Consider the following 25,074-nt stretch of genomic DNA (forward strand, 5'->3'; position numbering starts at 1 on the left):
TCCGCACTCATGCCACCTGTTCACCGCTCAGTCAACTACCGTCGATCCCGCGCCTGGCCTCTGAGAATGGTGGCTCGCTTGTCCCGGCCCTTGCGCGTCACAAATGAAATAAGGAACCGATAAATTCTTGGAAAATAAAGTGGATGAAAAAACAACTTGCCCCAGATGGGTACCGAACCCACAACCTTCGATGCGATGCGATGCGAAGGTTGTGGGTTCAGGTCCCACCTGCGGCAAGTTGTTTTTTCAGAAAGTCTTCTTTTTTGAATTTCCTCCGGCAGGCCTCTATGATGGCTTGCATTGGCTGATATGGTTTCATGCCCTTGACTTTCAGCCCCTCCCCCCCCCACCCCTGGGCCGGATGATGATCTTCGCGTCGTCCGTCAGTAGCGGTTGCAGCCTCTGCCTCGGCTGCCGCGGCGCTCCCACCTTTTGTTGTTATTCCGGCGGCGCTCCCGTCGGGCCGTCTTGCGTCATGCCACCGCCAGCTGTGGCTGCCGGCGCCATCTTGCTATTGTTCTCCGTGGCTTGGGGTCCTCTCATCTTGAATATGGTGTCGTTCTGCGTACCGCGCTTGAGATTCTTTTTCTGGCGCCTGGAATGGTAGATATGCCAGTTTCTTCCCTCGTCTTGCTGCCGGCTAGCCTCGCGCGTGGCGTCCTGCTGCATGAGATGCTCTTCTGCGGCTCGGTGCCCGCTTCCTCCATACTTCATTCTCGGCGGGCGCCTCCTCCACATCTTGGAATTCTGCCGGGTTTTGGGCTGGCCCCGCCATAAAATTGCTTGTCACCACAGGGTTGTTAGCGCCCCGGGGATCCATTTCGGTCGATGCGTTGTCGCTCCGACCTACTTGGCGCCCGCCCGGGTGTTGGGTGTGGGTAAGCCTAACGCGAGGCTTAGCTCCCCGGCCACGCCGGAGGTCTTCGAAGTCCGATAAAATGTCCAGAAATTGGCCTACCGGCTCGAAAGTGGTATACTCGCGGTCCTGATGATCAGCTGCGTTCATGTTGCCAAAAAATTCGTTGGCCTAATAAAATTGTCATGCCGGAAGCTTCGAAAATTTGCGGAGCCCATGCGACGTTCGTCCGCTCGCTTCGACGCTTCTTCTTCTCGCTGCGGTCGGTATCTTGGAGAACTTCGTGCATGGAAGGCATTGTAGCATGACTTTGGTCGCCAACCAAGCAAAGCCCTCTGTCGAATGCATGCACTATGCACGAGTAGTCGCAGACACCATATCGATGCGCAGCCGCTTTCAATGCGTGTACTGCTCAAGTAGCATGACGCCAAGCTGCAACGGCATACTGCTTCAATAGGTGTGTGTAAGCTTCAGCACATGCACCAACTCAGAATCGTGGGCAAATTATAATGAATTTGTTAGCTAATAAAACCAATATATTAATAATGTGCTGGTCTTAGCAGCGTGACCCAGCTTGAGCGGTTCTGGTATGTGCTGACGCTGAGACTGCCGGCCACATGCATGCTTTTGCCACAGAAACGCATTTCAAGGCATGGCAATCAGTAAATACTGTGATTGAGTGTCTGTATCATTAGCGATGACTGATATGCAGTGCATCTTTCTTTTCGAAGGAAGAACGATGCAGCCGCATCAAAAGATTTGCTTGTTGTTATTCATTTGTTTACGGCAACATATCAACTGACAAATGTTGTTTGGACACGACTTTTTATGTATAGTTTCCGTGTTATTGCCGCAGCTTACTGTGTCACGCCAGTCGATCCGATATCTTTCGCTTGTTGTTTTAGCAGCGCGTTCTGAAACAGTTTCAACGGCTCTATATGAACTTTCGCTTAATTAGGTGGGCAGCTTCACCATAAAAATTGCTTTAGGTCTAGTAAATTACCTTGTGTGACCCCAGTTTTCCAATAAAAAGAAATCATCCGCATGCACCTATAGAGACGACTACGTTTTTCATGGTTAACCTAAACCGAATGAATTTTTTTCATGGCTACGCACTCTCGACGAGATGATCCCCAGGCAACTCACGGTGAACGCATGTGCTTTTTCCGATAGCTTAACATCAATATAAAACAGGAAGTGAACCCTGAGCACACACACAAATCAAGCGAGACCGGCTGATTACAGCCCGCTGACAGCGTAACATAATGCGGATGGCTGCGACTTGTATACTACCCAGCCAATTTTGCCTCTCGCGACCAAGTCATGGCACAGTGCGTTGGATATTCCAGCGTGCCAGGCCCGCGACCCTCATGGCAATTCACCACGCATCAATAACGGCACTGACGATGCTTGGGGACAGCGCACTGCTCAGCCCAGTCTGGCGTATACACGCCGGGTCCGCCCTCCTTCAGCGCGGTTTGTCGGACAAAAGCGCCCACACTCCATGACTTGTGCTGCATTCTCTAGCATACAACGCCCTATGTACGTGTCGAGAACTTTTCGCGTGCGAGATACTCGCACAAAACCCAAAACAAAGCACAAAACGAGCGAGACTCGTGTTACTCTGCTGGACGGCATATTTCCCACACTACTCAACCAACCGCCGCTAGGCCGCGCGACGGTGCAATGAAAACTCGAGCACATAGACGCCGTCAGGCCTGACTTGAAGAAATAAGCCTGATACGGATTATATGGCGCCTTACGGATGGGAACAAGAAAAAGAATACACAATTTGTAAAGACATGCGGGCACAATACCAAAGGAGTGTGTTGTAGAGACCATTTTAACGGTTTTCAGGCACGCCTACGAATAATACACTGTGCAGTAGAAACATACAATCGTTGACAGACAGTAAACAACGAGGCAGTAGGCTTAGCGAAATAATGACGGATGAAGACATCTTAGTAACAGAGTGCGGCAACATAAGCCGATGTCAGCAGACTGCAGACAATAGATGACCGAGAAATGCACATGCGATCGAAGCCACCATTTCATTTTATTGACTTCTAGAGTTACCGTGTATTTAAGGCAATCTAACTTACCGTACCTTATATCATAGAAGGCCTCAGTGAGCCCCAAGTAAAGAGCGATGGCCGAGCTTCATGGTGTCGAAACTATATATAATGTCGACATGGAGAATACAAGACGCGATATTCAACCATTTATTGCAATAATGCATTATGCCGCAGCAACTTCCAGCTTTTATCTTTTTTTATTGTGCAGCTGTGCAGCAAAATGGCCTTGCGTGGTTCTCCATCGACGCCGCCAGATCTGGCAGGGCAACCTGTTCCCATGGATAGATGCTGGAGCGTGCCGTTAGCCTCGGCGTTTTCTGCGTTCTTGTTGGTCATGAACAGCTCCTGCTACGGCTTTCTTTACGTGCTCTTCATGAAAAAATATGGAATCAGCCACGCGGAAGCAGCTTGGCCTTCAAGTGCTCTGGTTATCGCTGGAAGCTGCGTGTGTATGGTGTCATGCTGCATATAGACAGACTTGCGTGGTTGTACAGGGTCGTCTACCCTTAGTACGAACACGGCGCAGCGTGACAACACTCTGCCGAGCGCTAGCGCACACGGCGCGGCTGTCCATCAAAGCTAAGGGGCGCAGGCGCACAGGGTCTTGGGGGTGGGGGTTCGTCTCGTGCGTCGTCTGCTAAAGAACGGCGTGCTCCAACGCTTTAGTAGACGACACGAAGCGCCACCTCCAAACCCTGTGCGCCTGCGCTGATTAGCTTCCATGCGCCGCCACGCTGAGCGGTATTCGTACGAAAAGAGTGGATGACCCACGAGACGTCATTTGAGGGATCGCCAGCCGTTTGTGCGCTAGCGCGAGTAGAAGTCGGCGTGATATAGAAAATCTGGGGGCTTTTGCTTCTTGAATATATGACTTTGCCTAGGCACTGCGGAGGACGTTTCTTAGCGCGTGTTGCATGCGTTTGTCCCCTATACATGCCGAAATTGCGGAGTGCGGTGGAGATTGTTTACGCTCCGCCGCTGGCTGCCCGCGGGTGAGGCAGTGGGCACGGACACCCCATTTGATGATCGCTGTATCTGAAGGGGCAATGTACTGGTTGGTGTTGCATAAGTCGCGGGTCGCTTTTGTCATCGCCACGATAGATTAGGTTTTTGTAACGGCAAATGGATGCATCAGGAGAGCACCAGAGGTTATATTAAAGCAGGCCACGCAGGATCTCCAGGGCACCCAAAGGATAGCGGGCGGATCAAAGCTGGATGCAGGGGGGCCCGTGTGATGGGACTGCGGAGGCCGAAGCGTGCCAGAGGGTGTTTGTATAAAAAAATTGTCTGTCCGCGATAACGAACATCGACTTTATACACCCCTGTTCGCAATCGGCTGTCCGCTATCGCGGACAGACCATTTTGTTTGTGAACACCCCCTGGCACACGGAGTACTCGGCGAGCCCCAACCCACGGACCAGTACGGGTTCTAGCCTTGGCATCCCCGTGGCCGCTTTGGTGCCCTGGAGGCTCCTGCAATAACGCGAAATAATGACACCTTGTTTCAATTAGTAAAAAACACGCTTGAATAAATATAATTATGTCCAGCCGCCAACTTTCTACGCTAAGTTCAGCACCACAGCGGCCTGCGACTTCTGCCGGCACGCCTAGGGACAAACGCATACAACACGTGCTAAGTAACTCCTCCGTAGTGCCTAGGCAGAGTCATATATATACAAGCAGCAAAAGTGCCCACATTTCCTCTCTCGCGCGCGCTCTTAAGCCCAGACCACACGTACGCTTACGTACGCGCGCAAGCTTGTGTCCACGCGCCCACGCGTGCCCACACGGTGCCGCATAGCTCGTACGCGCCGAAACACGGCGTGATCCCGGGGAACAGCTCCTATCTGTTATCGCGAGCTTGAGTTGACTCGCATCGGCGCGCCTGGCTACGCAGCTAAGGCGCCGAACAATCAATTCTCAGTGAAGCAGATTTATATAATGCAAAAAAAAGTGCTCCTGCTTTCCTTTTTGTGCTGATCTAACAGCTATAAAAATATACCAATTGCGTTTATAGATATCGAAGCCTTTTGAAACGCTGTTAATAAACAAGTACGAAACGGCATTTGCCAAGGCGTCTTTGAGTGAGCCGAGTGAGCGCGCGCTTTCGCGCGTCTTTCTGGATGTAAACTACCCTTCCTCGCGAGGCGCGGTAGGCACTCGGCGCCCGTCGGCAAGCCCACATGTGCTCTCGACTTTACTCGCGCACGCGCGAAAACCTCCAGCGTCTCCGAAAGTGCCACGCCCCACTGTACCTACTAGTAATGGTAAATACGCGCTCCGTTCCATACAAAGCTGTCAACGCTGTTGAGGCTGGAGAGACTTGCAGGGGCTGCATTCGCATTTGGATATAGTTCAATATTTTTTCACCGCAATGGACCCCACCCGTTTTTCTTTCTTTTATAAAGGCTAATTACTGAATGAAACAAGTTTCAATCCTTAGAAACAAACACGCTGTGCTATACGGCTTTTAATGCGTTGTTTGAGATCATTCTTATTTTTGTTGTTTCTTTTCGTTTGTTTTATTTGTAACCGAGCGCTAAACGCCCCACGTGCATGCTCGCGCGACCGAACGCTGTTAGCGCGTAGCGAAGCAGAGACGGAACGCGTGGAATCATAACTTTTTTTGAGCGAACTTTTTGCATAGCATCCGCAATGTTGACTGCTATGTATGGAACGGAACATTACATCAGGTGCAGGGGGTGATGTGTAATTGTCAAACTATAGTGGAGCTAGTCCATTTTGTCCGCTGCTGATTGGCTGAAACAGTGCGAGAAGGAAGCTGGCAGGGGGGCGCCTGCCTCGTGCTCGCTCGTACCCTTGCCCAGCCAATCAGCACTTAAGCTCAATATGGACAGCCCACAGGATGGACATTTACAGAATAACGACCCAGGTGACTACCACTCCATGACCGCCGTGACCGCTTGCATTTGTGTGTACTACGTGCATCGCTGTTTTACGTTCCTCGCGCTGTTTTGTGTAATACCACCTCGGGAGAAACCGGCGCTACCATACTGAGAGAGGTCGCCTCATCGGAATATTGGAATATCGTTGTTCCGGCCCCCTTGGTAAATGGCTACATCTCGTCCTTTCAGATGAACTGTTCTTGAAATGGGGTCTTAGCAGCAAGTCTGGCCATCTTGAGCTGACCAGCGCACAGCGTACAATGCGCGATAACAATAGTTTCGGTGAAGTATTACGTCGCTACGCGCCGCGAAAAGACCTGAAATTTCAAACCGAACGCCGTTTTCCCTTTTTCTCGTGGATGCCGCGCTCCAAGCCGGAGGATAACGTCCACGTACTAGTGTGCCTACGTACACGTGTTCGCACTGTGGCATCGCTCATGGTGACACGTGACTTCGAGAATTATTCAAGACAACATCGGTTATTTGTAAAGTACGTTGCTTGAACAGACGACGTAAAATTTAGAGAAATAATACAGCCCACAGCCCGAATGTCTGCATTTTTTTTGCACTTCGCGCCGCATCAAGAGAGATGTACTTCCGTTTCGCCTGGTTGCTCCAAATTCGTGCAGTCGCGCGCGCAGGCACCTAAACTATGTCATTTTCTACCGTACTCCTGCTCGCGATCATGTTCTGTGATCCGCTTGAGTCTGCCTCAGTATTCGTGTAGCACTGACTTACACCGCTAGTCAGGTGCCCTCGTGCACAGCGAGCAAATGCGTGCGCTGTTCGAAACGAGACTATCACAACCGCTCACGCACGAAGCCGTCAGCGGAAGTGCGAAGCGAGCAGAAAAAAAATGAAAGCGGGGCCCGTGACGCATTCGCAACGCGATCCTCGAGCTCAGGTATGGGAGAACGCAGGGAAGGAATTTTGATTGCGGAAGCTGGAGGGGGGAAGATTATAGAGCGTCTAAGTTTGCGGTGAAGCTCGCCTCCTGAAATCATGGGTTCACGGCACGGAAATATTTCAATCTCGGCTATTAATGAGCCAATTTGAAAACATTTTGCGGCAGATATATTTAAGAACGATCCCTAGAAAACACGTAATGACTTCTAGCGTATAACCAAAATTTCCTATGCGGCCTGGTTAGGGGCTCATTAAGAGGAATCTCTGGCTCGGATGCTCCTATTGAAATACATGTAAAAGGGCAATTCATTTTCGTCGGCAACTAATGCACCAAACATGAGGAGGTCTGTTGCATTTATAGAAAAAACTAAAAATGTCGTTACTGCTTCTTGCGAACTTTAACGCGACAGCGTTAAGGAACTCGTGTCGCGAAAAATCGCGGAAAGCAATTCATAAATAAAAACAACTTGCAAGATGGGCTGCGTGGGAATCGAACCAGGGTCTCCAGAGTGTGAGGCCGAGACGCTACCACTCAGCGATGAGTTCGATCGTTCAAAGTGGGACAAAAACGCTTCTTATGGATGCGGTGTTGCCTTACAAACGTGCCGTATAAAGCTATACTGCTGTGTATATCGGTAATTATGAGCATGTAAATTACACAAGTCGCAGTTAAACGTGTAGTGAAGTGCGTTTCCGCTACATTTCTTCTGCGCTTTCCGCACACGCAGAGCCATTTTGCGGCAAACACAGAAGACCCCCTCCTCCCAATGTACGGCGCTGCCCCGACAGGTGGCGCGCCCCGCGCGCATTGGGGCGGTTCGGGGACCGGTGCGAGGCATGTCGCGGCCCGGACTCCCTCTCCCCTGACGACGCTTCGCCGTGCTCCCTCGCGGGTTGCAGAATCAAGCGTCCTTCCTTTCTTTAGATCACTATCAATCTATCTCTCTGCCCGTGCCGATCACGACGTTTGGCTGGCGTAGATCGTTTCCCCCTCCTAGACACCGAGTTCGTTGGTTCGTTCCGCTTGCTCAGGCACACGTTTCGTTGCCGCGCCGAACGCTGCATTGCTCGACGCTCACCGCGTGATTGGTGGGTGCAAAGCCCGATTCGGGGCGCCTCGTAAGTGATCGCTGCGCCGTAGCGCGTTGTCTTAGACCTCTTGGCGGGTCGACGGGAACGCTGTCGTGTTCCACTCTTGAAGGGGAAGCTTAAGCGTCGTCCAATTTTTTTATTTAGGTCACCAATTTTTATTAAAATGGGCAATATCGAAAATTTTCAGAAAACCAAACTATCAAGATTACAACTCTGCAACTCACAAATGAAAAATGATATTGGAATTCTGTGAATTGCTGCTGCTAGTAAATAAAAAGTGGCTGACAAAATGCATATGTTAGGCATGAATCTGAAAAAAAAAAGTTTGTAATATGTAAATACAACTTTTTCAGTACCCTTGTACACAACGTAAGAAATTCTCTTAAGATGCTGTCACGAGCATAACAATACCAATTGACATGCAGAATTTGTCCGCCTTGAACGATCTAATGGATACCGTTTACAGAACTGCGATATCTGTTCTTGATGCAGAGCGCTTAATTTCTAAACTTCTATCCTATTCCTATTTTTTCCAAGCTTTCGAATTAAAAGAAAATATTTTATGAAATTCAGGCTCTAAATGGAAATTACGCTTCCTAGAGTCGCTAAAATTTAACTTTCTCATGCAAATGCAACAAATTTTATTAAAATGGGTGTAGGGGTTTTTTCAGAAAATATTTTCTGCAATCCACATGTATTTCAATAGGCCGCGCTGGAGTTTGGCCCGAGTTAAAGCTTCCTCTTAACAATAAACCTTGGTTCTCCCGTTTCATGTCTTTTTATCGATTCAAATTCTCGCAGTAATGTAAGCAAGCAATGGAAACAAAGGTGCACGATTCCGACCGCCGCACATTGAGCGCACACCACGCTGTTGACGGTTCGTTTAAGTGTTGTCCCTAGCGCGCGTATTGCTTTGGCTTAATTGTTGCCCGACTTTGCCAATGCTTTCAATTAACGTTCGTCGACTTTCAAGGAGAGTTGCCGCTGTCAGCACAGTGCTGGTTCTAAAATGCGGTTTCGAGCGTGCTGGGTCGCTAACACACCAAGGTATCATTTGTTGCTATATTGGCGTGAACGTAACTCCTTTCAAGGCCAGGTTATGGAGAAAATGCGAGTGCCATAATCAAAGATAGCAATGTTTTTTTTGTTTTTTGAGTGTTCTTGACCTCATGCAGGAAGTTCTGGCACACTGACATTGTGATTTTGTTTCTTTGCAGGCATCGTTGTTAGCCAGTTACAAGATAAGGTGTCTGTCTATCACATCACACTAGTGGGAGGTCTCCTTGCTTCACTAGGTCTTGTCGCTTCTGCCTTCACTCCGGACATTGTTTGGATGTCTGTCACGTTCGGTGTGCTCCATGGTATGACTAAGCGCATTTTACACTCTCCATCAACAAAGATCCAGCGAACACTGTGGTAAATAGTTTACATATGAAGATGAGGAGAGAGGGAGACCGAGTTCTATTGTCTCCCTGAATTCTGAATATGGTATTATCATACCGCTTGTTCCGAGGAACAAAACCAATGAGATAAAACAGTGTCGTAGACTTTAGGTGAATAAGACGAACGCTTTATTGTTGGCAGTCGTCTTGAGTTACTCTTTTTGAAGTGCGACTAGTTAGGCATAATTATATAAATTTATTACGTAAAATTGAAAACATTTATTTTGAAGGCATAAGTCGGCAATAAAGTTTCTCCGTGGCGTTTTATTCTCCCTCGTTTATTTCTTTAATAAAGCGAGCTCTTCCAAGAAAGCCTGTCCGCCGTGGAAAAAGCACCGGTACAGTCTTCTGCACCTCGCTGGCAGCGATCGAAAGCCGACGAATGTGTTGCCGTTCATGGGAGGCACCAACGCATTACTTATCGTTTTAGAATGTGGCGAATTTCGGGCTTTGCTGCGAAGATGCGGACAGTCTTCAAACAGCGTAGAAAGACGATTAACGTGCTGTTATTGATACACCCAGGGGCAAAGCGATGTCACTGTCTCTATATTTAGCTGGCTTCTTTCAGAGCCGGAAAAGACTGATGGCGCAATAAAGGCACGGGAAAGTCTTTATTTACGCTCAACAACAGTTTAACGGAAACTAATGCCTTAAAATAGATATTTTATACAATGGAAAATTTCACGTAACTAATTGTTTACGCGATTTGACTTCAAAAAAAGAACATTCTCAATATCTCAAGACAACTGAGGACAATGTAGTGAACCGTTGGTCTCTTTCAGCGAAGTTGCACTACTATATATTGAATGTTTGATTAAAGTTGCGTGAAACATACGATATATAAGTGAACGTTCACAAATATACTTATAATGTATGTATATCTATCTCTCACTTCACGCGTCAACGTAGCAATGGGGTCCCCACCCAACTATAGACTATCACCTTTTCTGTGCTGCAGCAAATACTGTAATATCACAGCGAAGCGCCAACGTACCGTCGAAATGCAGCGGCAATGATAGCAGTAACGCTGACTAACCTGTTTATTAGCAATAAACTCTGCTAGACTAAAATTTTGTGTAACGAAATATGCTTATCCTTCTTTTGCACCTACATGTCACCTATAATTCACGTACTACCTAAATAACATAGCTTATCATCACGGAATATAGCATGCTGAAGAGACCACGCTTCTTGTAAACTTGGTAATCCTTGAAAGACAGCGAAACTGGCCATATTGATGACATCAAGATGATCGAGGCTCTCGTATTATAGAAAAAAGTAAATAATAAACTATGAAAGCAACAATTTACATCATTGCCGTATAATAAGCTATAGATTTTGCTCGTACCCTTTGATTCCAGCTATGAACAGTGCGCGTCAGTCATAGCGTTACTGGTCGTTTACATATTCCCTTGCCTTGCTTTGCTGTCTGGAAAAAAAAAAGGCATGCCAACCAATGTTGACGCGAAAGACGACAACGTCGACGTAGTACATGCGCGTAAAAATCAAGTAAAAAAGAAAAACGAAGAATTAGGCGAATGAAAATCTTGATATGGATAAGAGAAGTCGTGGATCTGAAAGAAAACGTCAGGTTCAGCAAATAAAACGCAGAAAACAACGCAAATGATGCAAAAAAATATCGCGCAATTATGCAACATTAAATCGTCTTAGATCAGACAGCACATAGATACCTACATCATATAGTAGATCAACTTTGTTTTCTTTCGCGTGGACTTAGGTTGAGATTCATTTATTTTTCTGAACATGGCGTTTCTTCAGGGGATGTATTCTGCAAGAGTCCACCTAGTGGTCATGTCGATTTCATCTGCTTTTGAAGCTCTGATTGGCTGGGCTGGGTTGCGCGTCCACAGCAACCAGCTGCCACAGAAAATAGGAAGTTCTGTAGCAGACTAAAGGGACATCTACACAAGGTGAACTCTTCCAGAATACCTCCTAACCTAAGTATTAAGTCCCGTCTGTACGACACCGGAAAGACTCATATGCGGTCGCGTTTTTGTGTACTTGCAATAGCATTTTTACATTCTTGATAACTGATCTACCTCACGCTTTAGCTGGTTAATTATTCCCATTCCTATATATGCTTTCTTGGTGGGCACGGGCACAACTTCTCGATTTCTTTCTTCTTGCAGGAGCTGGAATTGGCACAGCACTACTGGGTTTCAGCTTGTACATCCTTCTGTACTTCGAGAAATACAGCGGTACTGCATTCGCAATAATGTGGATTGCAAGAGCTACTTCCGGAATGGCCGGCACACCACTACTATGGCCCCTGGCGAACATATATGGAGTTGAAGGCTGCCTTCTTATAACGGGAGGCCTACTGTTGAATATAATGCCATTCACAATGCTGATTAAGTCGCCAAGCCCAACCCGAATTCTTTTCTGTGCGTTTACAAGAAGTCGAGAAGATAAAGCATATAATCCGGATGCGCACAATCTTTTGAGCAGAGCTAAGCAACGGCAGAATTCAGAAAATGAACTAAAGGCACCTCCTATCACTAACCGCCAGTTAGCATCCACCAGTTCGTTCACAATTGCAATGGCGGGCATGCGAACCTGGCCTTTCTACGTGGCTGTATTCTACTCTGCCATGTCTGACTACTTGTTCGTGACCTTTAACGCGACTGTGGTTGCCTACGGTGTCGACAAAGGATGCTCACTCGAAGACAGCAAGCAGGTTGTGATTTACAACTCCATGGGACTTCTCATTGGCCGAGTGGTCCTCACATGAACCTCAAAAGAAACGCGTACGCTGTTACCTACTCCCACGTAGGCTGAATCGAAAACTCAGAACGCTGCAGCAATTAAAAAACACGAGCGATCTATTCACGTTCTGTTTCCTTCCGTCGGCACAGGACACGCTCTAAAGGAACTAATAACGCCTAACTTTTAGTGCAAATTAAGCCCTCACTGAAAACGAGCGCGCTTTACCTGAGAAAAACATTCTAAAACACATTTAAAAAAGGTTCACTAATACGCGCGCGCGTTACTGTAGGCATTTAACAAAATGACCTTGGTCTTTGAGGTCACTGACAAATTAAGACAGCCTAAATAATAAATAACGATCACTTCGCGAAGCAAAAGCTTCCCTGCAAACGCATCTTTCAAATCTCAGGGTTTCTAAAATGAAAGCATTAGCAAACCTCATAACTGAATGATTGAAAGACACTCTAGCCTAAAATTTCGAAATTTCTCAAAAGCTCAAAAATAAATCAACAAAACAAAACTTTTGTTTCTTCGGAACACGTCTTTCTGTCGGTAGCTCCGATATTCTCACAAAAGCTATTTTTCAGCCTTAGGCGAGGGGATCGTGGTATGAAAGCGCTCCTGTGCATCCAGGAACAACAAAGGGCTTCACATTATATCAGCTCTTTCAAGACGTTGCAATCTCTTGCCACTTCGCGTCCTGGCGACAGGCTTCCATCATGAGCCCGTCTAACCACGTCGCGTCTCTTTACCACCCTTTCTCGTTCAGTCAGCATGCGCTCCTCCACACTGCATGCTGCTCTCGCAAAAGAACTACGGAACTACGGAGAAAATAACTGTACCGTGCCCTTTGTTCGCCTTCACGCAAAACATGCTTCTTTATGTCTTTTTATCCGGTGGCTCGGACGCGCTTGATAGGAAAACGTCGCAAGTGACGTTTACTTGCGAGTGACGTTTACCCTGCCCTTACTTTCTTTGCTCCATGCCCTTTCGCATCTGTCACCGTGTTTGGCTGCACTGCATTCATAACGGCAAGCCAATTCTTGAAACGCTTCATTCTACACACACGCTTTTCCTCGAAATCACTTTCATGCCATCCTCTCGCGCCTCGTGCTGGCCCTTACACTTCTCGCGGGCCCGGATCACCGTGTTATCAGCAGAGTCTGAGTGATTTGTCCCTATATCATCTCTGTCTTTGCTTCGACTGGCGGACTGACTCTTGAGCAATGCAGCAGTCTTTACTCGAGCTATGCAACTCGCACTCCTGCGAATTGCCGTCCACACCATTTTCCAGCTCACGCTGTGCATAGGCACACATCTCGTCGGTCTCGGTCGCTGTATCACTCGTAGAGACGGAATGATTTTTTAAATCGGCTCTTTTGGCTACCTAGACTGGCGGACACGTTCACCGACCCTGAAAAATATAGCTGTTTTGTTTTGAGTCACGTAACTCGCCCTCCTGCGGACGGTTCTATAGTGCATCTTGTAGCCTGCACTAAGCTTCGGCACGCAGCCCGGACTCCCCATGGGTGCTTGCATCCGTTGGGTCAGCGGTAACCTGTGAACTTCTTTAACAACGTTCCTGACAAGACCTGCGACGCACACATTCGGTGGCTCGTAGCTGTACCTATAGTGCTCTGTTGGCTCAGCACCTCATCTCTGTCACTATAGGGCCATCAACGGTCCTTGTTACTACTAAGGCATCGCCCATAGCTAACACTTCCCGTTCACCTATGAACGTGCAGCTAAACTCCTAGGTACTACTACTGTCGTCGGCTTGCTACGCAAAACTGCTAGCAGTTTGCTCACTGTTTCGCTGTGCACTAGCTACACAATTTTTAGGTAGGTAGGTTGTCTTTATGCACCTAACCGCTGCTAATCTTTAATCGCTTGATTGAATGCTGTCGTGACTTTTTCGCGCTCTGGCCGTTCTCGTTCACCCTTATTCTCGCGCTCTTAGTGTTGGAATTCAATTCAGACTAATTCTGCCGAACTCCATTTCCTCAACGGGGGCGTTCAAGACAAGGGGTGTTCCTCAAGGTGCTGTACTTTCTACAGTATTATTCAATATTTTACGAAATCACATCCCGACACATCATGTCGTACAGGTATACGTATACGCTGATAATATCGCGTTCTTCGCGGTATCGAATGATATACATAGCCTATATAAAACTTCGCAGTCGTAATTGAATCAGATTGAAATTTGACTAAAAGAATACAAATGTCATTAAATGTCAACAAAACTGCGATCATTGCCTTTCCCTTAACTTTTCCTATCCGAATAACACTGTCGTATGGCCAGGAGACCGAAAAGCTTAATTGGCAGACGCACATGGAATACATCGCATCTAAAGGAGCACGCCCTGTTGGTTTATTAAGAAGAGTCTGCAGCAGTCGTTTTGGAATGCGCAGGGCGACCTTGCTGATGATTTATTGTATGTGTGTCCGCCCCATTCTAGGGTTTGGATGCGTGTTATATTTAGGAGGTCCTACGTATAAGTTACGTCCTCTGGTTCTTTTAGAACGCGAATCGCTACGTCTGTGTCTCGGCCTTCCAAAATTTGTAGCCAATAATATTTTATATCATGAAACACATCTGCCTTCTCTTCAAACTCGATTTCGTATACTGACCGTCGAAACCTTTCAAAACATCTATGCTTCTCCCCAGAGACGCTCCTACTATATTTTCATTCGAGAACCAACCGAATTCTTTGAGTATCACTGGTCCAGACTGCATTGCCCCCAGGTAGTTTTTGTGCAGAAGCTATTAAAGCCATTACAAATATCACTACGTGATGTGGCTTTTCAAAATTTACCTGCTTCGAACGTAAGTGTTGAATTTGGCGATATATTTCGCAATAACGCTAAGCTCCTACATATTCGATACCTAAAAGGTTTATTAAATGACCACCTTGAAAACCTCCAAATAAATTCAGTAATAGCCACAGATGCTTCAGTCAGTGAAGAGAAGGCTGGAGTGGGCATTTTTCTACTCTATAAATTGGTCTTTCTCTCTTCGACTACCCGACTTTACGCCAATATTTCAAGCAGAGTTATTGGCGATCATCCTAGCTCTACGAAAACTTCCCATATTTATTTCTTCAGCCGTCATCTTAACTGACTCCTTTTCTGTTTGCTCCGCTTTATCTGTGCCCAACTCAAGTATCATTCTCCAAGAAATTCATTCATTAATTCCCCAACATTTACGCCTCATCCTCCTGGTATGCGTGCCAGGACACGTGGGGCTCACTTTAAACGAGTCAGCAGACGCACTAGCAGCGGCATCCCTTAAAGGCCCGGTACTGAGGATCCTAAAACCTTCGGCATGCGTCACTTCTGCAAGATTTAAAAAATTTCCCGTTCAAGAAGAAAATGCCAAATCATGTGTATTAGATAACGCCGATTTTCAGCACCTTAAATTTCCTTGGCACAGCGGATGGTGTGCAACAAGAAAATTTTCAATTTAATTTACGCGTATGCGTTGCCAAATACCACGGCTTGATTTCTATTTCCATAGGTCTGGTTTGGCACCTTCCCCTGAATGTTTTTTACTGCAATGAAACCGAAACTATGGATAATTTCTTGTTAAAGTGTCGTAGGTTCAACGCGCATAGAAAACGACTTCGAGAAGGTCCCTTCCGCCAACTTGGATTAGCTAGTACGTTTCGTATCATTCTGTCTCTGGGGGTGTCGGCACTAGGACACTAATATGGACGTATGTGATGCCATATATAATTTTGTAATGGAAACAAGAAGACTTCCATGCTGATTTTACGGTTTTATTTTCCACAACAAGAAACCAAAAATATAACCTTTTAAGTTTAGGAAACAAAAGCATGAAAATTATTATTAACGATTAGAATTCATTTGATATCTAATTTTCAGTAAAAAAAATCTTATTTAGGTATTTATTCTTTTTCGACCCACTGCCGCCCGATACATAGCCAATCCCCCGTAGTGGGCTGTGCTATAAGTACAGGCACCAAACTAAACCAAACCAAAGCGAGCAGAGCGCTGTGGTTTGGGATTGGACAGCTGGGCAGAACGGTCACGTGACGGCGACTACTTGGCGGGACCAGCTCCAGAAATGATTGAGTCGGCTACTGGTCCGTCTCGATCGCACAGCCGGGCACCGCAAGTATGAGTGGCTAACAGTCCGCTAGGACAACCGTCCGAGGCTTCTGGGGGCCAGGGAACGACTCCCACTGCTAATGGTCCGCACTGGTTGCCGTGCCTAATGTCCCGCTGAGAGCCGCCGCCGAAACCGAACCGTACTGCAGTTCGCGTGGCTTCGAGCAGTGCTTCCGGTCTTGTTAAGCTGGCAAGAGCCAACAGAGCTAACCGCCAACGGGCTTGCCCCGCTCCTCGAGCCCTGAGCGGTGAGCGTCTTCTTCGCTCTCTTTCCCGATGCCGGGGCGTGGCAGCACCACTAGACGACACGGCTGCGGACTTTCGGAGTACCCTGAGGTCACTGCCGTGGGACTGCGCGTGAGTTAGTCGGCCGTCGGCTGAGATCGGAAGCTTCGCGACAGCAAACTTTGGCGCGTATACATGGACGACTAGGATAGACCCACGAAGCGTGCTCTAGATTTGTCTAAGACCTACATGTATTCTGAGTTTTGTGTACATGTAAATGTTCTGCGCACCTTGCTATAAAAGGGATATAGACAATGTCAGTTCTCCATGCCTTTCTCACTGTGTGTTGAGCCCTGGGTCCAGGAACCCCTGTGCATATCACAATTATACATGGCATTTAGTTTTCGGTAAAATATGGGGGGCACGGTGTATATATTTTTTCGAAGTACGAAGCAATGTTCTGAGTGACCAGCGAGATATGTTGATTCTGGATAGGTTCATTACAGCCTTTGTAGCAAGTTACTCATTGAAGCGTTCCAGGGTGTCATACTGCCGCTAATCGAAATGTTTCCCAGAGTCTTAAGACAAAGCACGAGACACGGCTAAATTCCCTGTCAAAATATCTGGAGGACGCTTAAGCTTCTCCTTTAAGAGTGGAACGCAATAACATTCACAGATACCTGACTGCTCCTCAAGCTTTCCGGCAACTACAGCTTATGTAACGGCAATATTTACCGGGAAAAGCTGGCAGCGAACGCTACGCACGAGGGCGAACCTCCTGCTAGAAACGCGCCCTCTTGCATGGGCCGATCTCGTGTTCTTGGTTCTCACTTTTAATATTTCAGTCTGGAAAGTTCGGGCATCATACAAGATGGGTAGTTTGTCTCCCCAGCATTCTCGGTGGGCTAAACAAGGCATCTTGTTTATTTGGGGGAAAAATTAGGGGCACGGTATGGCCAAAGTGTAGGCAATGTTTTTGCGTATGGGTGGTTTAATTCCGCATTTTCTAGTAGAATATGTGTGCAAGTGGTCCATAGCGTTACGTCGGTTTTACAAAAGGTGTAAAACTTACTCGGCTGCGCTGGCATAATTAGAACAACTGAGATCCAATTTTGCAAGCGTAAGGGGAAGAATACGCAAAGTTTATGTGTGATGGTAGATGCGTGTTGTTGAAATACAAGGTTAAAAAAATTGAAAGCAAGTGTTCGAAAATGTCGCACTGCTACTATTAGCTGGGTTTCGCAATGTATCAAGAGAACTCTGTGTTTAAGATATTTGTAATTTCAAGGGATAGCCAGCACCCGCCATGGTTGCTTAGCGGCTATAGTGCTGGGCTGCTACGAATGATGTCGCTGGATCGAATCTCGGCCACGGCGGCCGCATCTCGATGGGGCCGAAATGCTAAAACACGTGTGTACATAAAATTAGGTACCCGCTAAAGAACCCCAGGAGGTACAAATTTTCGTAGTCCCCCACTACGGCATGCCTCATAATCAGACCGTGAATTTGGCACGCAAAATTTGTTAATTTAATTGATAGCGAGCAGTTTAAGTGCAATGTGTCGCACAATTTTAACGCTTCTGACTTATTTAGAATCGGTACGAGTAACTATTGAACACTCCTCTTTTTTTTTCATTTCTATGCGTGATACATTAGTTTTGTCTAGTGTCCTCCCTGAACTAAAGGAGGCCGCTTCGCTATATTTGGTGGTTGTAAAGATAAGCTAATGGGTGACATTCAGCGGAGGTTCAATATAGATGTGTAATTGGGTCTTTCGCAATAAATTACGCATGTAAGCATGTATGCAAGCGTGTCTAACGAGCCGGGAAGAACTGGGCCCGCTGCCCTGGCAGAGCTATAAAATCGCCAAGACAAAACTAAGCGAAAATTGGTGCTACGCTACGAAAACTATATGTGCGAAGTGGGATGCGGTTGGATGAAACGCGACCTTTGTTATAAATTTCTTATTCAAGTGTTAGAGCCTATAATATGGCCGCTATCAGCTAGGCTTCTCAGTGTCCTGGCAGTGGTAGGTTACTACAGGTTGAGTTTTTGTGGAAAAGGGAGGCGAAGTCGTGGTAAGGGCGATGTGCAACAACATTGTTACGTTCCCAGTCCAATTAGCAGCGTTGTCAATAGTTACTGAGCCATAGTTTTTTCTTTCCCTGTTTTTCAGGCGTCATAACACATTCCAACTTGGTTTCAGCGATTTCCTGGGTGAACTAACGAAGACGTTTCGTGGAGATTAGGCGAAAATAAAGGGCGCCTTATGGGCAATATGTGAGTAATATTCATTTTAAGTAAATTATGCATCCAAGCGATGTGTAACTTATTGAACTTGTTTTGCGAACAAAGAACTAGGCCGTTGCCTTGAGAGACTGTAGACTCAACCGATATCAAGTCTAGCGGGAATTGAGTGAGGTTCGGCAGCGAGGGAGCGAAGACACTATAATAAATCATTAAGCCAGCAACAAACTTGCCCATCTAAGTTTCTTAACCATGGTAAATGGCAGGCCGATGTAACCCATGTGTTGATAAGTTACAGGATCTTTTATAATTCCCAGCAAGAAGTGCTTCAAAGCATGACATGCGGGCCAATTCGCAAATGAAATGCAATATATATATATATATATATATATATATAGAACTTGAGTGGTGCTACAAGGTAAACAGAACAAGTATTTAATTTCGACAGTTTCGATCGGTGGACCGATCTTCGTCAGGGTTTACAAAAAAAATGGCAGTTCGGCCGTGGTAGGGAAGACACCAGACCGGGTACCCGGTCGTTCTTACATACATCAAACCGAGAGGAACAGTTGTGACAGTGATTGATTTTCGGCGCCTTGGCAGATTTACAGCGGCCTTTGGCAGCTATGCAGGGCAAGAGGAAGGCGGAGTCACATGTATCTAGAGCAAGGAGGTGTGTGAGGAAAAAAAAAGAAGGAAAAAGGAAGAGAGAGGGAAAACGGAAAGAAAAAGAAAAAAGCACTCAGGAGGAGGGAGACGTAAGACGGAGAGGGAGGGGGGCGGGAAGTAGCGGCAGCTAGGTTCCCGTGCACCCGAGGCAAGGAGGGAGAAAGCGGTCGCTCCGCAGCTCCAGTGCGTGGGCTGCCGTTGTAGCGGGAGCGGGTGGCGGGGGGCACAATAGAGAAGGGGCCCAGAAGGAAGACAGAAGAGCGGCAACTTGTAGAAAGAAACACAGTGTCACAGTACAAATATACAAGGCACGGCCCGTTCCGGCAGCTTTGTGGTCCAGCTACGGTGCGAAAAAAAGAAAAATATAGTTCCAAAAAAGAATATATGCATGGGATTCGCAAAGCAAGTGCGCCCATGGGCTTAGATTTAGGGAGTCGAGTTAAATAGCCTCCTTGTGGTCCAATTTTTGAACGTTTAGCAGACAACTGACATCAAGTCAGCACGTGCGTATTTCAGGAAGGGCAATAGGTCACTCCGAATGACCACTTCAGTGGCAGGGTCCAGGGAACTGAATTTATTGGTTTTCCACTCGCCCCCTTGAGGCGCATGCGGAGGGGTGAGCAAACAGTGAATAGCCAGCGTCTCAATTTTAGAGTACATAGAATGTATTCGCGTTTCCCACGCGCTTTCACGGCATATCCCGGAGGCACGTCATCCGCCCCGGACTCTCATTAATTCCTTTAGTGTACGTTCCAAATTTATGGATGAAAAAAGATTCTCTCTGCTCGCGTGCACGGGTGTGTTGGAAACCAGATTGCAAGAGCACAACGCTCACGCGTTCAAAGGAGTGATCTGGCAGCCGAACGTGCCTGGAGAAGCGTAAATTGGGGAGACTTTTCACATGCGCGCGGTGATTGTTAAACCGCAGGCGAAAAGGGGTCTCTGTTTGGCCAATATATTCCTGCTTACACACCTCGCATCGAATTTTGTACACGACGTTACTGGAATCACAGTCAAGATTTTCGGTAATTTTATATACGAAGGGCGAGTTCGATGCTTCAGCCGTGTCTGCTGTTGTCATGTGACGGCATACCTTGCAACGAGGTTTCCCACACGGTCGACAGCCCTTGGGCGTGTTTGACTTCTGTGTCCTCGCCCTGACTAACAAATCCCTTAAATTTTTGTTTCTTCTATACACAACCCGAGGCGGCTGCTTGAAGATAGTAGCGAGTCGGATGCTCTGTTTCATGATATTAAAATGGCGGGTGAGAATGGCATTGACCCGCGGAGCACCGGCGGTGTATGTGAGGACCAAGTTTGGATCTGATTGTGTATTAGTATTGCTAACCTTTTCTCCCATTATCTGTGCTCGATCTAAGCTGCGGGCGCGTTCAATGGCATCGTCTACTATTTTCGGTGGATATTTTTGGCGTATGAGAGCAGATTTCAGTTCCTCCGCGTGTCGCTCAAATTGCGCAGATTCGGAACAGACTCTTCTGTATCTGTGGGCCTGGGAGTAGGGAATGCCTGTTTTGCAGTGATGGGGGTGGCTACTATAAAAATGCAGATATTGCTGACGATCTGTCGGCTTTTTGTATAGGGACGTGGAAATGCGACCGCCACTCAGTGACAGAGTGACGTCGAGGAAGTGAATACTATTTTGGGAGAAGTTGTGCGTAAAGCAGATTGACGGGTGCAGAGAATTGAAATTGGAAATGAAGTTTAAGAGACTTTGTTCATTGTCGGCCCACACAAAGAAAATGTCATCCAGGAATCGCTTATAAAATATTGGTTTTATGGCCGAGTTTGCGAGGAACGGTATTTCTAAAGATGCCATAAAGATATTTGCATAATTTGGCGCCATCTTCGTACCCATGGCGGTTCCACTGATTTGCAAATAATGCTTGTCCTCGAACTCAAAGTGATTATATTTCAGTACTAGATTTAAAAGAGTCTCAACTGTGTCTTTATCTAATTGCCTAGATTGGCTGGAGTCAGCGTAAGCTGAAACTGCGGATGCTATGCCCTCGGCGTGAGGTATGTTGGTGTACAAAGATGCGACATCCATAGTGACCAAGTAACCCCCCGCCGGTACCGTCAGGTTTGATACCTCCCGAAGGAAATGATTTGTGTCTTTAATGTACGAGGGAAATGAAGATGGGATGTCCTTAATGAGACTGTCAATAAAGCTGGATATTTTCTCAGTCACTGTTCCATTACTGGAAACGATAGGCCAACCGGGATTGTTTATTTTGTGGATTTTGGGTAGTAGGTAGAAATGGCCGGGGCCAGAGTTTCTTGGTATCAATGCTTTGAGCGTCTTATCGGTTATCTGCCCTGCCTTGCGCAGAGTGGTTAGGGCGTCCTTTATTTCGCTTTCAAATTTCTCGGTAGGATTGCTTGGGAGTTCTCTGTAAAATTTAGAGTTTCCCAGTTGACGGAATCCTTCGGCTATGTAAACATTCCGGTCAAGTACCACCACTGCACCACCCTTGTACGCTGGCTTAATGACAATTGTCTGATCATCAATTACCGATCAAAATTACCGAAAATCTTGACTGTGATTCCAGTAACGTCGTGTACAAAATTCGATGCGAGGTGTGTAAGCAGGAATATATTGGCCAAACAGAGACCCCTTTTCGCCTGCGGTTTAACAATCACCGCGCGCATGTGAAAAGTCTCCCCAATTTGCGCTTCTCCAGGCACGTTCGGCTGCCAGATCACTCCTTTGAACGCGTGAGCGTTGTGCTCTTGCAATCTGGTTTCCAACACACCCGTGCACGCGAGCAGAGAGAATCTTTTTTCATCCATAAATTTGGAACGTACACTAAAGGAATTAATGAGAGTCCGGGGCGGATGACGTGCCTCCGGGATATGCCGTGAAAGCGCGTGGGAAACGCGAATACATTCTAGGTACTCTAAAATTGAGACGCTGGCTATTCACTGTTTGCTCACCCCTCCGCATGCGCCTCAAGGGGGCGAGTGGAAAACCAATAAATTCAGTTCCCTGGACCCTGCCACTGAAGTGGTCATTCGGAGTGACCTATTGCCCTTCCTGAAATACGCACGGGCTGACTTGATGTCAGTTGTCTGTTAAACGTTCAAAAATTGGACCACAAGGAGGCTATTTAACTCGACTCCCTAAATCTAAGCCCATGGGCGCACTTGCTTTGCGAATCCCATGCATATATTCTTTTTTGGAACTATTTTTTTCTTTTTTTCGCACCGTAGCTGGACCACAAAGCTGCCGGAATGGGCCGTGCCTTGTATATTTGTACTGTGACACTGTGTTTCTTTCTACAAGTTGCCGCTCTTCTGTCTTCCTTCTGGGCCCCTTCTCTATTGTGCCCCCCGCCACCCGCTCCCGCTACAACGGCAGCCCACGCACTGGAGCTGCGGAGCGACCGCTTTCTCCCTCCTTGCCTCGGGTGCACGGGAACCTAGCTGCCGCTACTTCCCGCCCCCCTCCCTCTCCATCTTACGTCTCCCTCCTCCTGAGTGCTTTTTTCTTTTTCTTTCCGTTTTCCCTCTCTCTTCCTTTTTCCTTCTTTTTTTTTTCCTCACACACCTCCTTGCTCTAGATACATGTGACTCCGCCTTCCTCTTGCCCTGCATAGCTGCCAAAGGCCGCTGTAAATCTACCAAGGCGCCGAAAATCAATCACTGTCACAACTGTTCCTCTCGGTTTGATGTATGTAAGAACGACCGGGTACCCGGTCTGGTGTCTTCCCTACCACGGCCGAACTGCCATTTTATATATATATATATATATATATATATATATATATATATATATATATATATATATATATATATATATATATATATATATACACCTGTTTTAAGCCGACCGCTGCAACCTAGAGTTAGCGCTGCTAGGCGAACACCCCGTTGCATTTGGTGGAGCTGCTCGGTTTCTCTTCAACATCCTGGAACTCCGCAGTAGGACGCTACCACCAGCTGTTGCAATGGATGAACCGCGAGCGTCCCAGGCTGCTGCTCCCGTGCTCGCGGCCATCGTCTGCTCTTGCGTTATCCACCAGCGTGGTCCGGCTATATTTAGCGGCACAGACGACCACGACGTGGAAGACTGGCTCGCCGAATATGACCGTGTAAGCACCTCTAATAAGTGGGACGACCGCGCCAAGCTCACAAATGGATGGATGGATGCGAAACTTTAATAAAGCTCACAAATGTCATATTTTACTTGACTGACGTGGCCAACCTATGGCTCCGCAATCATGAAATCGATTTTACCACCTGGTCGGCTTTCACGACGACTTTGGCTGAGGTCTTCGGCCGTCCCGCAGTTAGCCGGCTTCGCGCTGAGCAGCGCCTGTGTGGTCGAGCTCAACGCCAGGACGAGACCGTCACCAGTTATATTGAAGACGTCCTCTCGCTCTGCAAGCGTGTCAACTCATCTATGGACGAAACTGACAAGATCAAACACGTCATGAAAGGCATCTATGAGCATGCCTTACAGATGCTCGTCGCGAAGAGTCCCCGGACGATTGCCGAGCTCATACAGCTTTGCCAGCAGTACGACGAGCTGCGCAAGCAACGTGCATCAGCACGTGCTGCTCAGCAGGACACTGCGGATCTATCCCCGTTGGACTTCGGTCACAAAGCTGCCGACATCTCTGCTTTAATGCCGGAGATAAAGCAGTTCATCCGCCAGGAAGTCGCACGCACGCGAACACTCTCTGGCGAGTAGCACACCTGAGCCATCGACAACCCTGGCTCCTTCGCTTCGTCACGCCATTCAGACGCAAGCTGCCGTGGCGCTGCCATCTGCCCCTTCTCCGCAGCCTGCAGCTGGACCGCCAACGTACGCTGAAGTTGCCCGGCCTTACGCTCCTCCGGCTCCTGATTCCTACCGGGCAACCGGCACCCTCCATGTACCGCTGCCACCTTCGCGTCCGATAGTAGTTCCTTACTCGGCTGCTGAAGCCCCTGTCGTCAACCCGTCGCGAACACATGATTCCCACCAATATGTTATTCCTGCCATTTTGCGGGCCACGTAGCACGATTCTGCCTCCGTGGCAGCCCCCGTTTACCTGACGGTGGGGGTGCCTCAAGCTACAGGCCGGTCGACTTCCGCGTCAGGACCAGTCTAACCTTCCCCCGGACTCCTCTTACAGTCACTTCCCCTTCGATTCATGCCGGTCGCCTTCCCCACGTCACCAATCCATTTCCCCGATGGTTCGCCGACCCAGCCCAGCCCGAGAGGAAAACTAACAGTCGCAGTTCCAGAGGCACGAACTGCTTTTGCGTCGAACATTTCAAGGCCTCATTCTGCGCCGGCGAACGAAATTGAACTGTCAGTAGACGGCGTCACCGTACACGCACTTATCGACACCGGTGCCCCCGTTTCTATTATTAGTGAGAAGCTCTGCCGCAATTTGAACAAAGTGACCATTCCCCTTACCTCTCTTTCTCTGCGTACGGGAACCTCGCATCGAATTCAGCCATCAGCGTCGTGCACAGCCCGTGTTCTCATTCAAAGCGTTGTGCATGTTATCGAATTTGTCGTCCTACCTCGTTCCTCGCACGACGTTATTCTTGGTTGGAATTTCCTTTCTGTCAATCAAGCTCTTATCGACTGCACTCGTTGCGAAATTACGTTATCAGTGCCGTGTTTTGACCCTGACGACAATTATTCTCCTAAAGTTGTTGCCGCCTCTGGCATCGATATCGCACCTTTCTCCACCGCTCTGGTTCCTGTGTTATGTAACTCTGCTGCGAACTCATCTGTTCTGTTTACGCCGTCGGCCCCTTGGGCGCGCCGCCGGAAC

The 25,074-nt window shown here is 47.6% G+C and overlaps 1 protein-coding gene across 2 annotated transcripts in view; it reads left to right on the forward strand.

Moving 5' to 3' along the window:
• Positions 1-16,013: 16,013 nt before the first annotated feature.
• Positions 16,014-25,074, forward strand: part of LOC135908198 (monocarboxylate transporter 14-like) — an 88,216-nt gene continuing 79,155 nt past the window's right edge. Inside the window, exons 1-2 of one of the 2 annotated variants that reach the window (XM_065439951.1) lie at positions 16,014-16,495; positions 18,540-18,643. In XM_065439951.1, the coding sequence (XP_065296023.1) occupies positions 18,633-18,643 (11 nt within the window). In that variant the 5' untranslated portion in view covers positions 16,014-16,495; positions 18,540-18,632. The remainder of the gene's footprint in view (positions 16,496-18,539; positions 18,644-25,074) is intronic. The other variant, XM_065439952.1, reaches the window with a different exon arrangement.

The sequence above is a fragment of the Dermacentor albipictus genome, chromosome 2, assembly GCF_038994185.2.
Source record: "Dermacentor albipictus isolate Rhodes 1998 colony chromosome 2, USDA_Dalb.pri_finalv2, whole genome shotgun sequence".
NCBI classification, from domain to species: Eukaryota; Metazoa; Arthropoda; class Arachnida; order Ixodida; family Ixodidae; genus Dermacentor; species Dermacentor albipictus.